The 19,630-nt window shown below is 28.3% G+C and overlaps 1 protein-coding gene across 3 annotated transcripts; it reads left to right on the top strand.

Moving 5' to 3' along the window:
• Positions 1-11,599: 11,599 nt before the first annotated feature.
• Positions 11,600-18,366, top strand: LOC108467839 (serine/threonine-protein kinase Nek6). Of its 3 annotated transcripts, none has more exons than XM_017768641.2 (14): positions 11,600-11,894; positions 12,072-12,211; positions 12,802-12,868; positions 13,156-13,221; positions 13,364-13,410; positions 13,871-13,916; positions 14,277-14,357; positions 14,447-14,489; positions 14,586-14,635; positions 15,420-15,501; positions 16,371-16,420; positions 16,920-16,993; positions 17,088-17,139; positions 17,526-18,366. In XM_017768641.2, exons 2-14 carry the CDS (start codon positions 12,093-12,095, stop codon positions 18,192-18,194), a joined length of 1,446 nt encoding a protein of 481 aa, XP_017624130.1. In that variant the 5' UTR covers positions 11,600-11,894; positions 12,072-12,092; the 3' UTR covers positions 18,195-18,366. The 3 variants fall into 3 exon arrangements, with proteins under 3 accessions (XP_017624130.1, XP_017624128.1, XP_017624129.1); XM_017768639.2 differs by having other exon boundaries at positions 12,062-12,211; XM_017768640.2 differs by having other exon boundaries at positions 11,600-11,906; positions 12,062-12,211.
• Positions 18,367-19,630: the final 1,264 nt, after the last annotated feature.

Below are 19,630 nucleotides of genomic sequence, written 5' to 3'. Positions count from 1 at the left end.
ATGGATGGTTTGGATCAATCGTGTTAAAAAGGATAAAAAGAAATAACTCACTTGAATTTTATTGATATAGTTTATTTTTTTTATCATGTTAGATCCAAATTATTCATGCAGTATATACACATTCTTATAATTTAATCCATATGTTTTTCATATTAAATCCAAACCGACATTTAATGTCCAAATAACTAATGGAGTGATGGAAATATTATTTCGAAAATTCGAGAGATTGATTAAAAAATTATGAAGTATAGGGACCTATTTAAAATCTTAACTATATTTTAGGGGCTTTTGGCGGATTAGCCAAAACCTTTTTAATTTTTGTTTATAGTAAATTACCTCAATCACCTAATTATTATTATTTTACATAATCAATATCAAGCCTAAGGTTTTGAATTTGATTAACCCAATCTCTCTTGCAATAGTGAATTTAGATAATATTTCAAGGCCTAAAATGTAATTTTACCATTTATTAATTTATATTTTTAAAACTTTAAAGAAAATAAAATACAATTTTTATTTATTTTAGGAGGCTCGACCGGTCATTGTCCCTCTAGTGTCGCTTCTACTCTCTTGCCCTATAAAAATACATTTTAAATAATATTTTTAATATATTTAAAAGTCCAACATTTTGTTCAATTTAATATATCTAATACATATAATTCGAGTTTTAGATAATTTTATTATAAATTCGGATTTCTTGATCTATAAAAACTTTTACAATCACCATTGTTATGAATATTATATATTTTTTAATACAATAAGAGTATAATAAATTTTTTTATATTATTTATATTTGTTTTACGATTCATGTTCAAAGTTCGAGATTACTCCTCTCAATAATATCATCTCCAACATTCAAAAGAGTACAATAATTTTCCTTCAAATGAAAAATAAAAAAATTGCAATTGCCACCCATATGGAAATTAAGAGGTCTTAAGTGTAATGAGTTGGTTAAAGTGGATATAGGCCCCTTTTTATTTTCTTTTCTTTTTTCCTTTTCCTTTTTTCTTACCAAACAAACAACAAATTGGCAAAGAAAATAGGGCACACGTGTTTGGGATAAAAGTGAGAATAAAAACATTCCTATTTGTACGGATTTCACACGTGGCATCCCACAATCTAAGAACAGTACAGCACGTGTGAACGTGTACCATCATGAATTTATATTTTGTCACACGTGTAGGATTCATATTCGAATAATGTCATCACCGTCCTATTTTATGTATATCAGACATTAATTTAATTAAACATATTAAAATATTGTATTTATTTTAAGAAAATAAAATTATGTATTTATAATTTTTTATAAAACGTTTTTTTAAATTAGCCCATTTTTTCTCGTTTTGATAACTAAATTATAATTCCGTTACACTTTTTAATCTTTATCGTTAATAGAGTTAAAAAACTAGCAACCAACCAAAACATGCCACATATCCTCAATTGACCACTATTGTGGACGATAACGTGGCCGTTGCCCGCGTTGATTGTGTGATGATCATATCAATAAACCGTAAAAAATATTAAAAACAGTAAAAAGTATTTTAAAATATATAAAATTGTAAAAAAATTAAATTATTAAAAAGCAAATATTGTTAACAATATTTTAAAATTGTAAAAAATATTAAAATTATAAAATATTAATTAAATTTTGTAAAAATTATTAAAATTGCAAATAATTATTAAAAGTTGTAAAATTATTTCAAAATTGTGAACCAATAGAATTTAATCGGCAATTTCATAATTTTTAATCGAATCATATGTTGTTATTGTTTCAGGACTGTAGATCTGTAAATAGTAATGCCGAATAAATTAAGAAAATAAAGTAGATGACAACATAGAAAATCTCCTTGTATTCTTTTGGAATTTGTAGAGAAAATTGAAGAAGAATAATTTGATTTGTTGATTTTTTCCAATTTTAATAATTTAAAAAAATTAAATAATGTTTAATGATTTTAATTACTTTTAAAAATTAAATATTTCAAAACAATATTTAATAATTATTTATAAATTTTCTTTTTTATAATTTTTAAATATTTTTAATATTTTCTAATAATTTAAATATCACATTTACAATTTTTTGATTCAGTCAACGCGGTTAATGGCCATATCATGGTCCACATTAATGGATTAATCTTATTATAAGTTCTGATTATATCTGTTTTTTCTTATACAATGCCTACAACTACTCAGAACTCTTCTCTAACTCTTAAATTGGAGGATAATGCGCTTCAACGCACTCGAATCCACATCCTTCTGTACTAACAATAATATCGATGCCAATCGAATTAAAACTTAATTGACATGAAATTTTAATTATTAAAGTTAGGTAGCAAGTTTATTCAACTAAAATATAAAAAAGAATATTTCAACAGAATATGAGTTATAACCTTAAAATATGTCTCACAATTTAAGGGAAATATGGAACTTTTCTTTGTATGCCCAAATATTTTTTTAGGGTTTAATTAAAGGGATGGAAGGCCATAAATATTGCAATATTTTGTCAACAAGTCAAGCCTTTAGACAGCTCTTAATTAGGCTGTAAACAAGCAAAATTTTGTCTTCAATCACTTAATTATGTATAGGTTTAAATTATTTATAAACCCTTAATTTGAAAGATATTATGTATATTGATTCTTAACTTGATTGATATGGATACTGTTGTTAATGTAGAAGGACGTAAATTCGAGTGTGCTGAAGCACAGTATCCTCCAATTTATGGGCTGGGGAAGGCTATGAGTAGTTTTAAATATTATGTAAAAAAGAACAGATATAAACTTATAATGAGATTGTTAAAAAAAAAAGATATTAGGCATCTAAATACAATAATAATACTAATTAAGTTAAGACTTTATTAAAATTCTGAATAATTTATGGAAAGAAAGAGTTGTGCTTGTGATTTGTAAGTTCTAATATTTTGATATAATAATAAATTTAACTCTCAATCATTACCGTTTCAAAATAAATAAAATTCCTTTTTCTTTTATACGCTTAAACATGTTTTTGTTCGATTTAAGATTGGATAGAAATAACTTTTGTATTAAAAAATAAATTAATAAAAATAAAATTTGATTTTATTCATATTATAATTATTTTTTATCTTGTAAATCAAAAAGCCATCACAATAATTCAAATCGGATGGCGGATTTCTCTAAAATGGAAAATTTTTCATTTAGGTATTTTAAAATTTTAAAATTTTAAATTAGTAAATATAAAATTACACTTTGACTTTCCTAAAAATGACAAAAAATAATTCAATCATTTAGAAATTATAAAGATATAGGCTATTAAAATGATGAAATTATATTTTATTATCATAAAATTACAATTTAATTTCTGACTCCTAAAAAAATTCTTACTTCGTCCCTACTTAAAAGGATAGTTAGCTATTCCCAAAAAAAAAAAAAACAGAAGAAGATTATTTAAGGGGTTTTAAACTTTGGCATATGGTGGCATATAGAAAAACATTTCTTCGGAAAAGGATAAAAAAACCCTACAAACCCCATATTTCCCAACTTTAGGATACACAAAATCTTTTTCTACTATTTTCTTTATGCCTTATCTTTTTCACCCCTACAATTTTTCTTAATAAAACCCTAAATCAAGTTCCTTTTTTTCCTCTTTGAAGTTTCAAATAATATATTCTTGAATGCCATCATTTGGTCGGAGAAAATGCAGGCATCCACCAATACTAACTTTAGACTTATAGAAAGATTGGGGTTCTTGTCTAGTTTGATAAATTGGTAGGTTAGGAATTGGAGTTTGGATAAGATATTATGGTAATGTATTATGCTCGGATTATTATTTAATAATTTAAATTCGTTAAAAATAAAATCAAATAAAATTAGGAAAAGTCGATTGAGTTTTAGTTTGGTTGATGTGAGTATTGTTGGTAATGCAGGAGGAGGATGTGGATTCCAGTGCGTTGAAGCACATTATTCTCCTATTTATGGGTTGAAGAGAGATTACGGGTAGTTCTAGGCATTGTGTCAAAAAGAAGAAATATGATCAGAACCTATAATGAGATTGTTCAAAAGTAAAATAAAATTGGAAAAGAAATAATATTCGATGCATTGTATTCGTCAATGTACGAGTCTCGTGAAGGAACGATACCAAGGGGTTGATAGAGGTTAAAACCTGCCTAAAATGGAAAAATATCACATTGACCCCTTTATATTTTATAAAATTATAAATGAGTAATTGGTCAAATTATACTTTGGCCCTCAATGATAAAAATTTACATTTAATCCTTTAAAATCTATAAATATATAAGTTAGTACAATGACGAAGTAGTATTTTAGCTCTAAAAATTACATAACTCGATTTCGACCCCCCAGAAATAATTTTTGGCTTTGCCTCTGGTCTCATGCATTATAAATGAATAATAACATGACATCTTATATCATTAAATAAAGCAACAAAATCGTGGAGGACTTCTACAATAAATATTAATAACTCTCATATTTGAATTTATAATATTGGGTTTAAGTTTTAAGGTTTTAGTATTTATTTATGTTTAAATAAAAGTTATTGATATTTACTTATGTCGTTAATAATACATGAAACCTTGCACTACAAATGTTATACTTTCCCTTGTGTTAGGACACGAGGGCACTTAAATAGTAAACTTGCCACCAGCAAGTCGGGAGGTCATCTATGAAATCATTTTCTTGAGACGATTACCACCTGAACATGAAGTTATTCAATCACTAAACATTACGTAGGCTCAACTATTTTATTCCATCAGAGCTAGAATAAACAACAAGATTTGTCTTGTCACAAACATCCTCGTCCCACTGAAGACATCTTTCCAACGCACATGATAGCTAGATGTCAAGTCCAACACGTTAACATCATATTATATGGGACATTTGCCTATAAATACCTCCAATAACAATGAAGAGAGGATTGACCTTTCAAAGATACTTAGCCTATGTTCCCTCTATACTCAATCTTCAAATCCATCTCCATTCTTCATAACTTTCGACTCTCAACCTCAAATGAACGAATCGACCTTCTCCGTAACCATTCTTTTTTTTTTTCTATACTCTTCTCTTATCAAGTATCATATCAACAACAGTATATCAAATATTCTCCCAATTAAAAATTCTAATTGCCACTCAACCTAAACCATCAACATGCTACTCTCCACCTAAGCTAAAACTCAAAGTAAAAGCAAAGGAAAAAAAAAAGGAAAAAAAGACCTAATTATATTCCATTTCACCCAAATGTGAAAGTTAGGAATATAGTTTAAAGAAAAAGCTATATATACTTTGATGATGATGTTGTCGGCCATTATTTCACCACATAAAAGAAACCTTTTTTGTTTTTCAATTTGAAAATATTTTAGGATCACTTAAAAGGGGAACACAAAAAGAAAAAAAAAATCAATTATTAAGAGATCAAACATTTAATTACAATTAACTTTTGGTTAATAAAAAATTAAAAAAATAATTATAAATTTAGGCTTGTTATATATTTTTTGAACAATCTCGTTATAGATTCTGACCCATAGTCCCTCCCAACTCATAAAAAGGAGGATAATGTGCTTCAGCGCACTCGAACCTACATCCCCCTGCATTGACAACAATACCCTAATTGAGCCAAAACTCAATCAACATTTGTTCAATTTTTTTAATTATTGATAATTTCGATAATAGCAAATAGAAAATTTGAGTTAAAATATGTATATTATTAAAAAATGTTTAATAGTGTCAATATACATAAAATATATAAAAATACAAATTTGAAATTTTTTTAATGATTAAAATGGTTTTACTTGTTTTAGTTACATTTTTTTTTAAAAATTATGTTATTATAAAGGTTTATTCAATTAAATAAGTAATGATGTATAGTTTTGTTAAATAGGCTTTTTTATTTGAGAAATAAAAAAAATTGTAATTTGCATGAGAAATAAAAGTATTAACTTTTTATTTTAATTTTACTTTATTTGTATTTACAAGTGAGAATTCAACTGAATCGAGTAATTATTTTTGAATTAATCGAATTGATAAGTCTTATACTAAATTTTATTTAATCTTTACTGAATCGAGTCAAGTAAAAAATTTTGACCATTTAAAACCAACATCTATAAGTCTTCTAGCCATTTAAAAAAAAAGGCCTAATCGAACCGCAAATGACCTTTCGATTAGTATAATTAATTATTCGAAGTATTCAAATAACTAGAGTTGTACAATTAAAATTCGGGCTAAGCTCTTTAACCATAACTATTTATTCAAGTTTACTCGAAAATTGAATAAATTTAATGACTCGGATTATTTAATTTGAAATTGAAATTTTAATTAATTTTTTCGAACCGAAACTAATTTTACTCGCAATCATATATTAAATAAACATAGAAATGAGTATTCAAGTACAATATACATATTATATATAAATCTAAAAACTTAAAAGAGAAAAGCATTGGTATGATGGAAATGGAAGTTTGAGAAATTGTTTGGAAGGAAAGAAAAAATGTGAGATTATATTGATCCATCATAATGAAAAATCATTGATTTATAATAACTTGTTGGTTGAGTTTCTTTGGAGGGAGCCTCTTTGCCTTCCATAATGCTTAAAGTGGGATACAAGGCATGTACAATTGTACAATTGAGTACATTCCTTTTGTTTTGAACTAAAAAAATAATAGGGACCCTCCACACATTTTCATTTTTGCAAGAAAGCCCACCATTTATATTCTTCTTTTCATTTCCCCTTTGTGATAAGTGTTGTGGAATTGGACTAGCTGGTTAGATGGATTGAATCAGATATCGATCGGTATCTTGGTTCAGATAAATGGATTAACTCTATTTCCGAGGGAATTACTTGAAACTGGTAAAAAATTGGAATTTGAGATAAAAAAAAAATAGTGATTGCATCCATTTATAGTTTTATTAATAATGTTATTAGTAAATTCAAATTAATAAAACTATTGATGACTATTTTTAAAGTGATGACGTGGTTTTTTATTGCAATAAAATTTATGTCATCATTATATTTGGACATGTTAATAACATTATAAAAGTAGAGATTAAATGTCGTCGAATTAAAATAAAAGTATTAAACATGAATTTCAGCGTGCTAGAATGATTAAAATCGCAATTAGACCTTGAACTGTTGATGAAATATGTCTCCAAAAACTTCAGTTTAATATGCAGTTTGATATATGAACTTTAATTTGTTATAATTATGGGCATGAATTTTTTATTGTGCTTCAAGTAATATCTCACTGAACCGCCATATGTTTGTATTTTAAATATGTCAACATTCACTTAATTTTGTACCACAAATTAGGGTGAAATGTGTGAAAAGCCCTTATTTGACCAATATGAAAAGTTTGGTGTTTATGTGAGCATAGAAGTGACATTCCAAATTGCATATTCAGATACCCGACCCATTTTTTGAGATTCGAATTTTAAAATTACTATTATTTACAGATTTGGAGCGGATGCAGATAGATGTCCTAGATATCCATTATCCGTATCCACATTACTTATTTAGATCATGGATGTAGATTCAGATTTTGATATCCAAGTCCATTGGTTACAAAATTCTTATAATATATTATTATATATAAAGAATTTTAGTGGATTCGAATTTGAAATCATTTTTTTTACGTGGATTTGAATACTCAATGATAATAATATTTAATTCAAATTTGGATTTAGATAACAACATTTAAATAATTTGTATATGATAAACATATTCAAATACTTAAAAAATTATAAATTGAATAATTCAAAAAATATAAATATTTGAAAAAAATACACCAATTTAAGCATTTTGCTAAAAGAAATTGCAAATCATTTAGCTAAGTCTCACTCACCTATGAGACTAATATCAATGAAGGAAAACCCAATAATATCTAACAACTTTTAGGCCCCATTAACAAGGAGTGTACACATTGGTTGGAGCCCAATTTCTTAATCCAAATCTATGAATCATGATGCCAATTATAAGCTTATATAAACATGGAAGTGATCCAATTGTACTAATATAAATTTATAATAATTTTGTGCATTTTATAAATTATTGTATGATATTTTTATAATTTTCAGGTGCATTGACAAGAATTAAGAAAACTCTAGAGTTAGGAAGTACTACAGTTATTCATGAGTTGAGTTCCTCGCTCAATACTAAAAGCTCGCTAAAAATATGAAAATATATGGACAAAAATACCTAACCCGAAAAGGGGGTTTAAATAAAAAAATTAAACCTATTTAAAATATGAATCAAGTTTGAACTTCAATATTCAAGACTCAACTTCATAAGTTCTATACATTTGTAATATATATATATATATATTGTCAATTATATCACATAACATTAGGTAAAACATAAAAGATGTGTTAAGTGGTCTAAAATTAAAATTTAATAAAAGAAAGGCTATTTAAAATATTGAATTAAAATAATATTATGAGTGAGTTTGGACAAAATTCTAAACCCATATGTTAGGTCAAACTAAGCTTGAAAAAAAATGGAGTATATTAATATCATACATAGACCCAGCCAAAGGCAAAGCCATAAATTTTATAGTGAAAGGTCGAAAATGAACTGAAAATATTTGGAGGGGCCAAAACATAAATTTTACTATTTGTTAACTAAAATTTAAGGACTTAAAAAAGCTAATATACCAAATGAAGAGGATCAAAACCCTGTTAGCTCTCTTTTAATATCACCCTGAACTTAATTTGTACCAGACTTGAATCTAACGTTACTCGATTTATAGACACCTCTAACAATTATTTTTAAAATATAAGGCAATTATATTTACCAACATTTTAATTCCTCTTAATAGATTACAAAATAAATATGCATGCATTTAAACGTAATTCTAGAAATTTATATTAGTGAAAATATGAAAAATTATAAATATTTTAATAATTTTAGTGAAAAAAATATATATTTTAATTTTCAAAGTAGACGTTATTTCTTTCATCTACTCATTTCAAGTATTGGTTGAAGGATTTTATTTAGGTGAGCTTTTGAAATCAATAGAGCATTTATTTATTTATTTATTAATAATAAAATTTAAGGCACCCATTTTTGTGTATAAAAAATAATAAAAGGAAATTTTCAACCAACAACGCAATTTTCATATGTACACCAATCGCCTAATTATTTTTGAAATTATATTGTTAGGTTGGACCGACTTAGATTCAATTGATATTTTTAGATATTATAGATTTGAATTTTAAATATACACGTAATTTCATAAGAAAATAAAAAATAATATTATGTTAATAATATTATTTGATATCTAAATTTAGTTTTAATGTTGAATTTAGTATTTGATAGATTTTTTTCTCAATTTGATACTTAAGTTTGGCTTAAATGTTTACTTTAGTATCTGGGATTTTCTCAAATCGATACTTGAGCTTTATTTTGTCCCAGTTAAGTACTTGAATTCGACTTTAATATTCAATTTGGTACCTGAGTTTGTTTTTGTCCTTGTTAAGTACCTATGTTTTTTTATTAAAGCACATAGTGGGATATCTAGGGGGTTGACAGGGGCCTCAACCCCCCCAAAATAGAAAATTATCTATTTAGGCCTTTTAGAAATTTTAAATTTTAAGTTAATAAAGGTAAAATTATACTTTGGCCCTCCTAAAAATAATAAAAACATAATTTAATTCTTTAAAAATTATGAAGATATAGACTATTAAAGTTTAAAATTTAATTTCGCCCCCCCTAAAATAAATTTCAGACTTCGCCCGAGAGCACACATATCAAATATTTATTGAGCCACGTAATGCTATTTGGTTGAGTACCCCATTGAATATTAAAACTAAACTTAAGTACCAATTCAAGACAAAAAGGCTCAAGTACCAATTTGAACAATGAAGGCAACCTAAAGTACAAGATAACATATTACCCCTTTTATAAAATAACTGAAATGGTGTTGGCCAACCATAGACTAAAACCCGCCATTGTTTTTCTAAGCAACCTTCTTTATTCTTTATTTGGGTTAATTTCACATGAACTCCACATACCCCAAATTTATTTTTTTTTTCCATTAAACCTCAAAGTATTAGTATTATACTAATTAGATTTTTCCATCGGTCTACCCAAATGGGATGTTAAATGAAAATTCAAAATTTGACGTGAAATATATTAAAATCATGTAGATTAAATTGTAAACACATTTATACGTAATATACATATTATATGAGGGAGTCCTTATATTAGGAGTCAACTTACGTTTTTCTCCTTCTACTCAAAATATAGACAAATTAATCTCTATACGTTAGTTCAAAGGGCAAATCGGTTATTCTATTAAAAAATTCTTCTAATTTTATTGTTATAAACTGGTCATTGTCCATCAGCATAAAGTATACGTAGCACGTCACATGTCACTTTCTGATTATTCCGTCAGCTACGTCAGTTCTTAGCAATACAAATGAATAAAAATTTTAACAAAAATAACCAATTTTAAATCAATTTAAAATCCCAAAAAAAGGCACAATTTTTTTTTCTAAGCAACAATTTTTATTTTTATTTTGTTTCCCACTAAAATATTTTTGATTTTCAATTTTCGAAGCTGAAATATATATAAAAAAGAAAAAAAAAAAGGTGAATTTTTCAGTTAAGAAGATAGTGACATGAACATACCAACCACATGGGGTAATGTAATAATAACTATGGGAAACTGAAAATTCAAGCAAAGCTAAGCCATAGTTGTTGCAGGCTAATGGGGTCCTTCCCCTTTTTCCTTTGGGTTAAATTTCGCTCAGTCCTTATATTTTTCAAAATTTTAAATTTTAGTCCTCGTCCAACTATAATCATTAAATTCATTTAGTACTACTAATTCCAAAATCTGATGTGATAAAAAATATTATCGTCCATGTAATACCATGTCAACTTATTATTTTCACGTATTACTCACTAAAAATCTAAGTAATAGACAAATAATCCAATTGGGGAATATAGACTAAATTTACAATTGTACGTAGGGAACAAGAATTTTCGGTTTTAATTGAAAAAATTGACCCATTCGGTTTTTTCAATTTTGGTTTAGTCAGGTGAGACAGATTGGTTGATTTTGACATTGATTTAATTGGGTAATTCAGTTGGTTATTAATTTTTGAATATCAAAATCGAATCGACTGAAAAACTGAATTATTTTATATTATTTTTTAATTATTTAAAATAGACTTATAATTTATAATATATAATAGATTTATAACGATATAATTCAACTCAATAATCTAAGGTTGGTTAACAGAAAAACTTGACTGAACCAATCAAATTAAAATTGGTTTTATTTGGTCAGTTTTCTCAAGTACAGTCAATCGAATCGATTTTCTCATGTTAGTTAAGTCGGTTCGAAAATAAAACCGACCAAACCGATTGATTAAATTAATTTCTCTCCTTTTAATGTATCCATAGTATAATACTAGTAATTGAATTTAATCAAATGGATTTAACTCTTACTATTTAGATCACGAGTCGAATTTCAAAATTTGGAAAGTAGAGAGATTAAAATGGCTTATTTGAAAAGTACAAGGACTAAATCGGTAGCTTTCATAAAGTGCAAGGGCTAATAGGAAAATTCATCCTATTTTTTCATCTCATCCTATATTTTTCTTCTTCTTTTGCCTCAAATCTTTCCCACCATTCACAATTTAAACTTCCAATCTTTCAATGTCCTTTGTTTAATTTTTCTTTCATCCCAACAATCCTTCTTCTCACATCTACATTTCTTCAAACACTTGTCGTGCGTACACGAATATGTCAAAATCTACATAAAACGAATTATCAAGTCCCCTATTTTTTTCCATAAATATGGTGGCATTTAATGCATCGTGTTTCTTTAATGGTTCCTGCCTCAACCTGTGATCATCATTCACCATTGCTCAATTTGTTTTTTGGTGTGACATTGTCTCCCCTGCAAACAGGTTTCGTTTCTGGTATCAACTTTAAATTCTATTTAATGCTATAGTACTGAGCATATATATACATATGTATGTGTGTATGTATAAGCTACCAAACAATATTAAATGAAGAGCAAAGCTTTAAAGTAAATCAACCAGTGAAGATTGAAGTTCAGTGTCTTTCTTTTTAGTGTTCTACAGGCTTTGGATGGTGTTTCTTTCATGGAGAAGAAAGATAAAGAAACAATGTCAAAAATGGATGACTACGAAGTGATTGAACAGATTGGGAGAGGTGCTTTTGGTGCTGCATTTCTTGTTCTTCATAAAGCTGAGAAAAAAAAGTAAGTGTTTTTTTCTTCTTAATTTTCTGTTTATTAGTATCTAAAATCGAGATCGGATACAAATCCGTACATGGATATGGAGATATAACCTTCCAGCTTAATTAAACATATCCGAATCGAAGTAACATGTTTTTCCTAGAAATCTTGGATCATGTTAAAAATATTGCAGTTTCATAGTGTGATTATTATGATAAAAGCATTATGGAGGTACTTGTACTACTAGTTAGATTATATTTTGTCTCTTTTACTCAAAAAATGAGTAAATTAGTCTCTATATATTAGATCAAAGAATAAATTGGTCATTTTTGTTAAAAATTGTATGCATTTCTATTATTTAAAACTGGTATGGTTGACGAAATAACATGTGTACCTCATTTTGAGGTATAAGAACCAGTCTTTAACAATAAAAATAAATGGGATTTTTAAGAGAATGATCAATTTGTTTTTTTATCTAACATATAGAAATTAATTTGTTCATTTTCTTAGTGAAGGGATAAATGTAATTTAACTTTTAATATAAGAACTTTTATGGTAATTTTACTGATTATTGTAGATTTTGGTACATTATCTTTGATAATATATATGTGCAGGTATGTATTGAAGAAGATTCGTTTGGCTAAACAAACTGAGAAGTTCAAGCGTACAGCACTTCAAGAGGTTTACACTTATTTTTGGCACAAAATTATTTCTTTTGTCTCAATTAAGTACAAGTACACGAATCAAACATTTATTGGATTGTTTGGTTTGTGAATCAAATTAAACATCGAAATCAAATTCATGTACTGAATTGAGACAAAAAAACCTTTCAAATACCAAATTGAATATTGAAACAAGACTCAAGTACCAAATAGTATATTAACCCATCAATAAAATATAAAAGCTAGTGGAAACATATTTCCGAAGAAGATGTTTACTTAATGTTGTTTACTTATTTCTGTTTGCAGATGAATTTGATGGCAAAGCTTAACAATCCATATATTGTAGAGCACAAAGATGGATGGGTGGAAAAGGTTTTGATTATACACATTTATTATTATTATTTTGGATGATTTGATCCCTTAATCAAACTTGTTTAATTCTTGAAATATAAAATATAATTGGCATTAACTTTGGGGTTTTTTTTTTTTGGATTAAAAATTCTTGTTCTTGTAGGAATCTTATGTTTGCATTGTGACAAGTTATTGTGAGGGAGGAGACATGTAAGTTTGTTTATCATACAGTTGGCATTAATCACAATTTCGATCTTTGAATAATCTGATAGCTGAATCATAAGGATATCTAATAGACACAATTTAGAATTAATTATTTTCATCTCGTAAAGTGTTATTGTCAATGTTGATTGAATTTTAATCTAGTTGACGTCATTGTTACTATAAAATTTGGAAGATATGGGTTTAAATACACTTAAATGTGTAATATATTTGTGTAAATGTGTTCATAGGTCAGGTCAAGTTTAAGCATAGTATTAATATACTTTGTGCTTGTTTAAGCTCGGTTTTAAATGTTAAAACTCATTTTGTAGGTCTAACATTTTTATCCACACCTTCGAATTTGGATAAATAACCTCACCCTTGAACAAATCTATGTGTATAGAAAAGCAGAGCGGAGATTTTAGTACACTATGTTTAGGTATGCTAATATACAAAATTATTATTGCAGGGGTGAGATTATAAAGAAAAGTAGAGGAACATTCTTTCCAGAAAAGGTTCGCAGGGACCTCCCCATATTGTTGAGGGATTTATGATTTTTTTGGAAAAAATTTACGAGTGTTGTTTGTTTAGAGTCAACGAACTCTTAGCACATTCGATATTGATTTCAGTAAGAATTTTATCTTTTGACTTTGCTATGGCTAAAGAGATAGGAGTGCCATGTGCATTGCACGTGGTTGGACTCTATCCCGTGTCTATAAGACACTTATGAGCGAGAGCGCTACTGATTGGGCTAGCTCCCAGCAAACAACAATTCTTAAATTTCTTCCAAAGGAGTTGGGAATCCCTCAACACCCTTCTTACTGCTTTACTGCTCACCACTCACCACTCACCATAAATTCCTTCTTCTTCTTCAGAAGCTTTGCAAATGGCTAACACAACTGTTAGTGGCAGTGGATTACCTTCATTCCAACCGTGTCCTTCACAGGGATCTCAAAGTATAAATATCTCAAATTTAAGACACTGTTCTTTTTTGTTCTGTTTTCCATATCTTTGTCAACTAAATTTTTGTCTCTAAAAAACTCAGTGCTCCAACATTTTCCTTACAGAACACAATGACATTAGATTAGGTAAGAAACTATTACAGTTCCTATAAAGCCTTTTCTTTTTTACTTAATGTTTCACTTCCATGCTCATTGATTTATATATTTAATTATATTATATAGGTGACTTTGGACTAGCAAAACTGCTAAACCAAGAAGATCTCACTTCAACCGTAATGCCTTCATTTTCTGGGAAACTTTTAAAACATTGCAGAATCTTATTTGATTGTCTGTTAATAATTTTTTTTCTGAAAATTTAGTTTAGTGTTGGAAGGCTGATTTTTTATAGAGAAGTCTACGAAATATTTTCTGTTCGGAGTTGACGGACTCCTTAGGAGGTTGAAATTGTCCTTGTATCGAGCCGGGATTGTCCCTCAACTCTAACAATAACTCGAGCTAGAGGCGGGGTTCACAGAGCAAGAATGCTTAGTTGGTGCATGGCCACCTACCAAGTTACTAAGGAGACATGAATATCCGTGCATGGTAGGGTTTGGACCAAGATTTTCAGAATCGAATTAGTGGTTGAATTGGTCAAATCGTCGGTTTGACCGGTCCATTCAGTTCGATTAAATAAATTATTATAAATTTTATAAAAATAAAAAAGATTAAGAATCTGGTTCAACCTCCTATTTTTTGCTTGGTTCAACCGATTCAATGCCCTTCTTTGAATCGGTATTCCGACTAGTCTAGTCTAATTCAAACAACCTTGGTTTGAACCCTTGCCCCTTGAATGGCAACTATGGACATATATACCCTATTTGACGAGACGTTCCTGCTTTGTAATCCCGACTCTAGTTCAAACTCTCATCAGAGTAGTAGATCTTGACTAATTGAGAGATTTGTAAACTCTGAACATTCATAGACTTCTACGAAAGGATTGACTTCCCTACTGTATCAAAGTTTGAGGATCAGATAATAGCTGATATAGGTACCAATGTTACTTCTATTCTTACACAGGTTGTAGGCACTCCAAACTACATGTGTCCGGAGCTTCTTGCAGATATCCCATATGGCTACAAATCAGATATATGGTCCCTAGGTAATATACATAGACCTGAAATAGTGTTACTTGTATGTGATTGATATGGTCCCTAGGTAACATACATAGACCTGAAATAGTGTTACTTGTATGTGATTGTCGGATATCAGTATATTCAATTTTTTTAAAAATAATTTCTTTGTATTTGAATTATTTTTAAAGTGTTTTATAAAAGTAAAAGTATTATGGATTATTTATATTAAGAGCTAGATTACATTTTATTTTTTCTATTAAAAAAATAGATAAATTAATCTTTGTATATTAAATATAAAATAAATTGATCATTTTTGTTAAAAATTTCATCCGTTTGTACAATTAGAAATTGGCATGACTAACGGAATAACTAGATAGTGTCACGTGGTATGCCACGTGTACCTCATTATGATGTATAGAAACCAATTTTTAATAGTAGAAACGGATGGAATTTTTAACAGAAGAACCAATTTGTTTTGATCTAACGTACATGAACTAATTTGTTTATTTTTTGAGTAGATGAAACAAAATGTAATCCGACTCCTAATACAAGAGCCTTAATATTACTTTTACCTCTTATATCCCAATGTCTATGTTAAACACAATCAGAGATAAATTTAAGAGATAGACAGCAACCTTGACCTCCCATTGAAAAAATTATTTTTTAATTCTTTTGAAAATTATAAAATTATAAATTAATATAATAATAAAATTTTCATTAAATCTCTCTAAAAATTTATGGTTTACTTTACGCCCTTAAAACCTTTTTCTGCCTTCCCTGAACACGATTACTTCATGAAAAATGTGTAGTTGGAGCAACATAACATTTATTTTGTTATATTTAGGACCATGAACCTAGTGGTTGACATCATTGGAATTCCAATACATTCTTACAGGTTGCTGCATGTTTGAAATAGCTGCACGTCAACCTGCATTCAGAGCACCTGTAAGCATTTATTTGATAAAAGTATCATTGTATTAAAAGTTAGACTATATTTTATCATTTCTATTAAAAAAATAAGCAAATTAATCCTTGGAAAGTAGATCAAAAAGTAAATTAGTCTTTTTGTTAAATATTTCTTGTATTTTTACTGTTAAAAATTGATCTTTTTACACCAAAATGAACGTGTATCTATCTGATTATTCAGTCAGCGATGCCAATTTTTAATAGTAAAAATGAATAGAATTTTTAACATAAAGGACCATGTTACTTTTTATCTAATGTATAAGGATTAATTTACCACTTTTTATCTAATGTATAAGGATTAATTTACCCATCTTTAAATAAATTGGACAAAATATAATCTAAATTTCTATTATAGAAACCTCATTATACTTTTACGCATTGGTTTGGTTTTAATCTTTCCTTGAAATTTTTCTTGTCCTTCGTACAAGAGCATGAAACTGAAGTTCCATTTGTCATAATTATTTCAATTTTCAAACAGGACATGGCTGGATTAGTCAATAAAATAAACAGATCCTCCATTTCTCCCCTTCCAACAATGTATTCATCTACACTGTAAGTAAAGCTTATTACCAGTTTCTGTATAAATTTGATTCATTTTCCAACTTTAAGCTACTAAATTATGCAATGAAATCTCCCCCATTTGCAGTAAGCAACTGATCAGAACGATGTTACGAAAAAACCCAGAACACCGACCGACTGTAAGTTCAACTAATCCGATGATATACTGATGCCTATCTCAGTAAAACTATCATAAAGGCTCCTGTCAAATTAGTCTTTGTACATTTTTCTATTAAAAACTGGCATAATTGATAGAATAATTAGACAGTGATATTAGACAGTGATACGTGACTTGCCACGTTTACATCATGCTAACATACATGAATTGGTTTTTAACAGTAGAATGGGTGAAATTTTTAACATAAGGACTAGTTTACTCTTTTTGATCTAACATACAAAGACTGATTTGCTCAATATTTTAGTACAGGGTAAAATATTATCTTACTCCTAGTACAAGTACCTCAATGATAGTTTTACTGTCCTATGTCACGTCTTGAAACTTACTGCATTTTAATTGTTCCTTCAGGCTGCTGAGCTTTTAAGGCATCCACATTTACAACCATATCTTACTCAATGCCAGAATCTATCACCGGTTTTTCTCCCCGTCAAATCCGAAACAAGCGTCAAAGGGAAGCTGAAAGGAAGCCTTTCGCCCCACAAATACAACAGAATGGATCCCCAAAGTGAAAGAGCAAGCCCATCAAATGATTCCGGCACCTCGAGAATAATCTTGGAGTGCACGTCAAGCAATCTTCATAAACAAGAATTCACCTCCGAACAATCTCAACCGGGTAAGCAGGACGATAGAAGCCAATGCAATGGAGATTTAAAGCTAATACATGCACCAGAAACACCACAAAAGGCGACGATGGAGACTAAACGGAGACTCCAACCCGAAAACCAAGTCAAAACAACAGAAAACACGCAAGAAAGATCGATAATGAACACGTTAACGATGCTCCACGATTACGAAAAAAAGATCAAACAAGATCCTCAGAGCTTAGAAAGAGCTGAAGCATTGGAATCATTGTTGGAGATTTGTGCTAGTTTACTTAAACAGCAAAGACTTGAGGAACTTGCAGGGGTTTTAAGACCATTTGGTGAAGAAGCTGTTTCATCAAGAGAAACAGCAATTTGGTTAACAAAGAGTTTGATGAATGCTAAAAGCAAAATCCCAGTAGATCATAGGAAATGAATTGTAAGTTTTTAACAAAAGAATCCAGCAATAGGTAACTCAATGATGTTTTTCTGTGTTTTTTTTTTTAATTTTGTTGTTAGGTTTTTTAGTTTGTGAAAGTTGTGGATTTAATTCCTATAATTTAATTAATTTTAGGTCATGCACTTTTCGAAATGGCCAATTTTAGTAATTGTACTTTTTAAATTTTAAAAATTTAGGTTGCAAATGAAGGTTGTTTGAATTAGACTAGACCGATTAATTGGATTGGAAATTGGTCAGTTATCAATCTGAAGAAGGGCATTGAATTGATTGATATGGGAATTGATATTGACCGGTTGAACCAAACAAAAAACCGATTGAACTGAGTGGTTTGAACCAAATTTTTTATATTTTTGTTTTTTAAATATTTATTTAATCAAACCGGACGGACAAGTGGTTGACTTTGAAAACTTTGTCTTGAACCAAACAGTTGTAGTTAAATTCGTCTCTTTAAATTCAATTGCTAATCATATACTATACATATAATTGTAAATTTAGTTCACATTCTCTAGTTGAATCATTCCAAGTCCATTTTTTTTCGAATTTTGAAATTTCAGTTTTAGTACAAATGATAATCATTAATTTATTAACCGAAATTTTAGTGAGTAATTATGAAAATAACAAACTGACATTGCATTACACATATAATAATATGTTTGCCACATCAAATTTTGGAAATAGAAGAACTTAATGAATTTAATAGTTATTGTTTGATAAGGACTGAAACTTGAAATTTTGAAAAGTACAGGGACTAAAAATAACCAAATTAAAGTACATGATTGAGTCCTAAATTTTGCAAATTACAAGGACTAATAGCAAAATTTAACCCTTTTTTTGTGTTAAATTTTGCTATTAGTCCTTATACTATTCGTAACTTGTGTATTTAGTCATTATATTTTAACTTGGTCATTTTATTCAAATGTATTGTAACTATTGAATTCATTATGTTCTACTATTTTTAAAAAGTTAAGTGTTGTGAGTTCTTATATTTGTACAGAATTTGAGATTTGGTCATTGTACTTGAAAGTTAAAAATTCAATCTTATTACCTTTTCAATTTAGAAATTCTAATCCAATCATCGTCGTTGGCCGTTTCTGCTAAAATTTATCAATTTAACATATTTATTTTCTCTTAATCATAAATCACGTCATCTGAGGGCAACCTAATCAAAATTTCAAGTTAACAAATTTTAATAGAAAATGTGTACGATTTTAACGACTAAACTAAGATTTCTAAATAAAAATGTAGGACTTAATTTTTAACCTTTATCAAAATACAAGGGACTAACAGCATATTTTAACCTTCTAGAAACCCATTGACCAATTGTATTGTTTAAGAATTATTTTTCCTTTTAACCTTAGAATAAGGTCTTGGCGAATAGTCTTTAAGATGCAATAAAATATATTCTCGGGTAA

Source organism: Gossypium arboreum, chromosome 8 (assembly GCF_025698485.1).
Source record: "Gossypium arboreum isolate Shixiya-1 chromosome 8, ASM2569848v2, whole genome shotgun sequence".
In the NCBI taxonomy this organism is placed as follows: Eukaryota; Viridiplantae; Streptophyta; class Magnoliopsida; order Malvales; family Malvaceae; genus Gossypium; species Gossypium arboreum.
Note: the sequence above shows the minus strand (reverse complement) of the source record. Positions and strands in the feature narration are given on the sequence as shown.

Bases quoted from the DNA above. Each gene is read 5' to 3' on its own strand.
- LOC108467839 (XM_017768641.2), top strand. From the start codon at position 12,093: ATGGAGAAGAAAGATAAAGAAACAATGTCAAAAATGGATGACTACGAA. The intron at 14,490-14,585 runs GTAAGAAACTAT...TATATTATATAG, and splicing joins ACACAATGACATTAGATTAG to GTGACTTTGGACTAGCAAAA. The intron at 15,502-16,370 runs GTAATATACATA...ACATTCTTACAG, and splicing joins ATCAGATATATGGTCCCTAG to GTTGCTGCATGTTTGAAATA.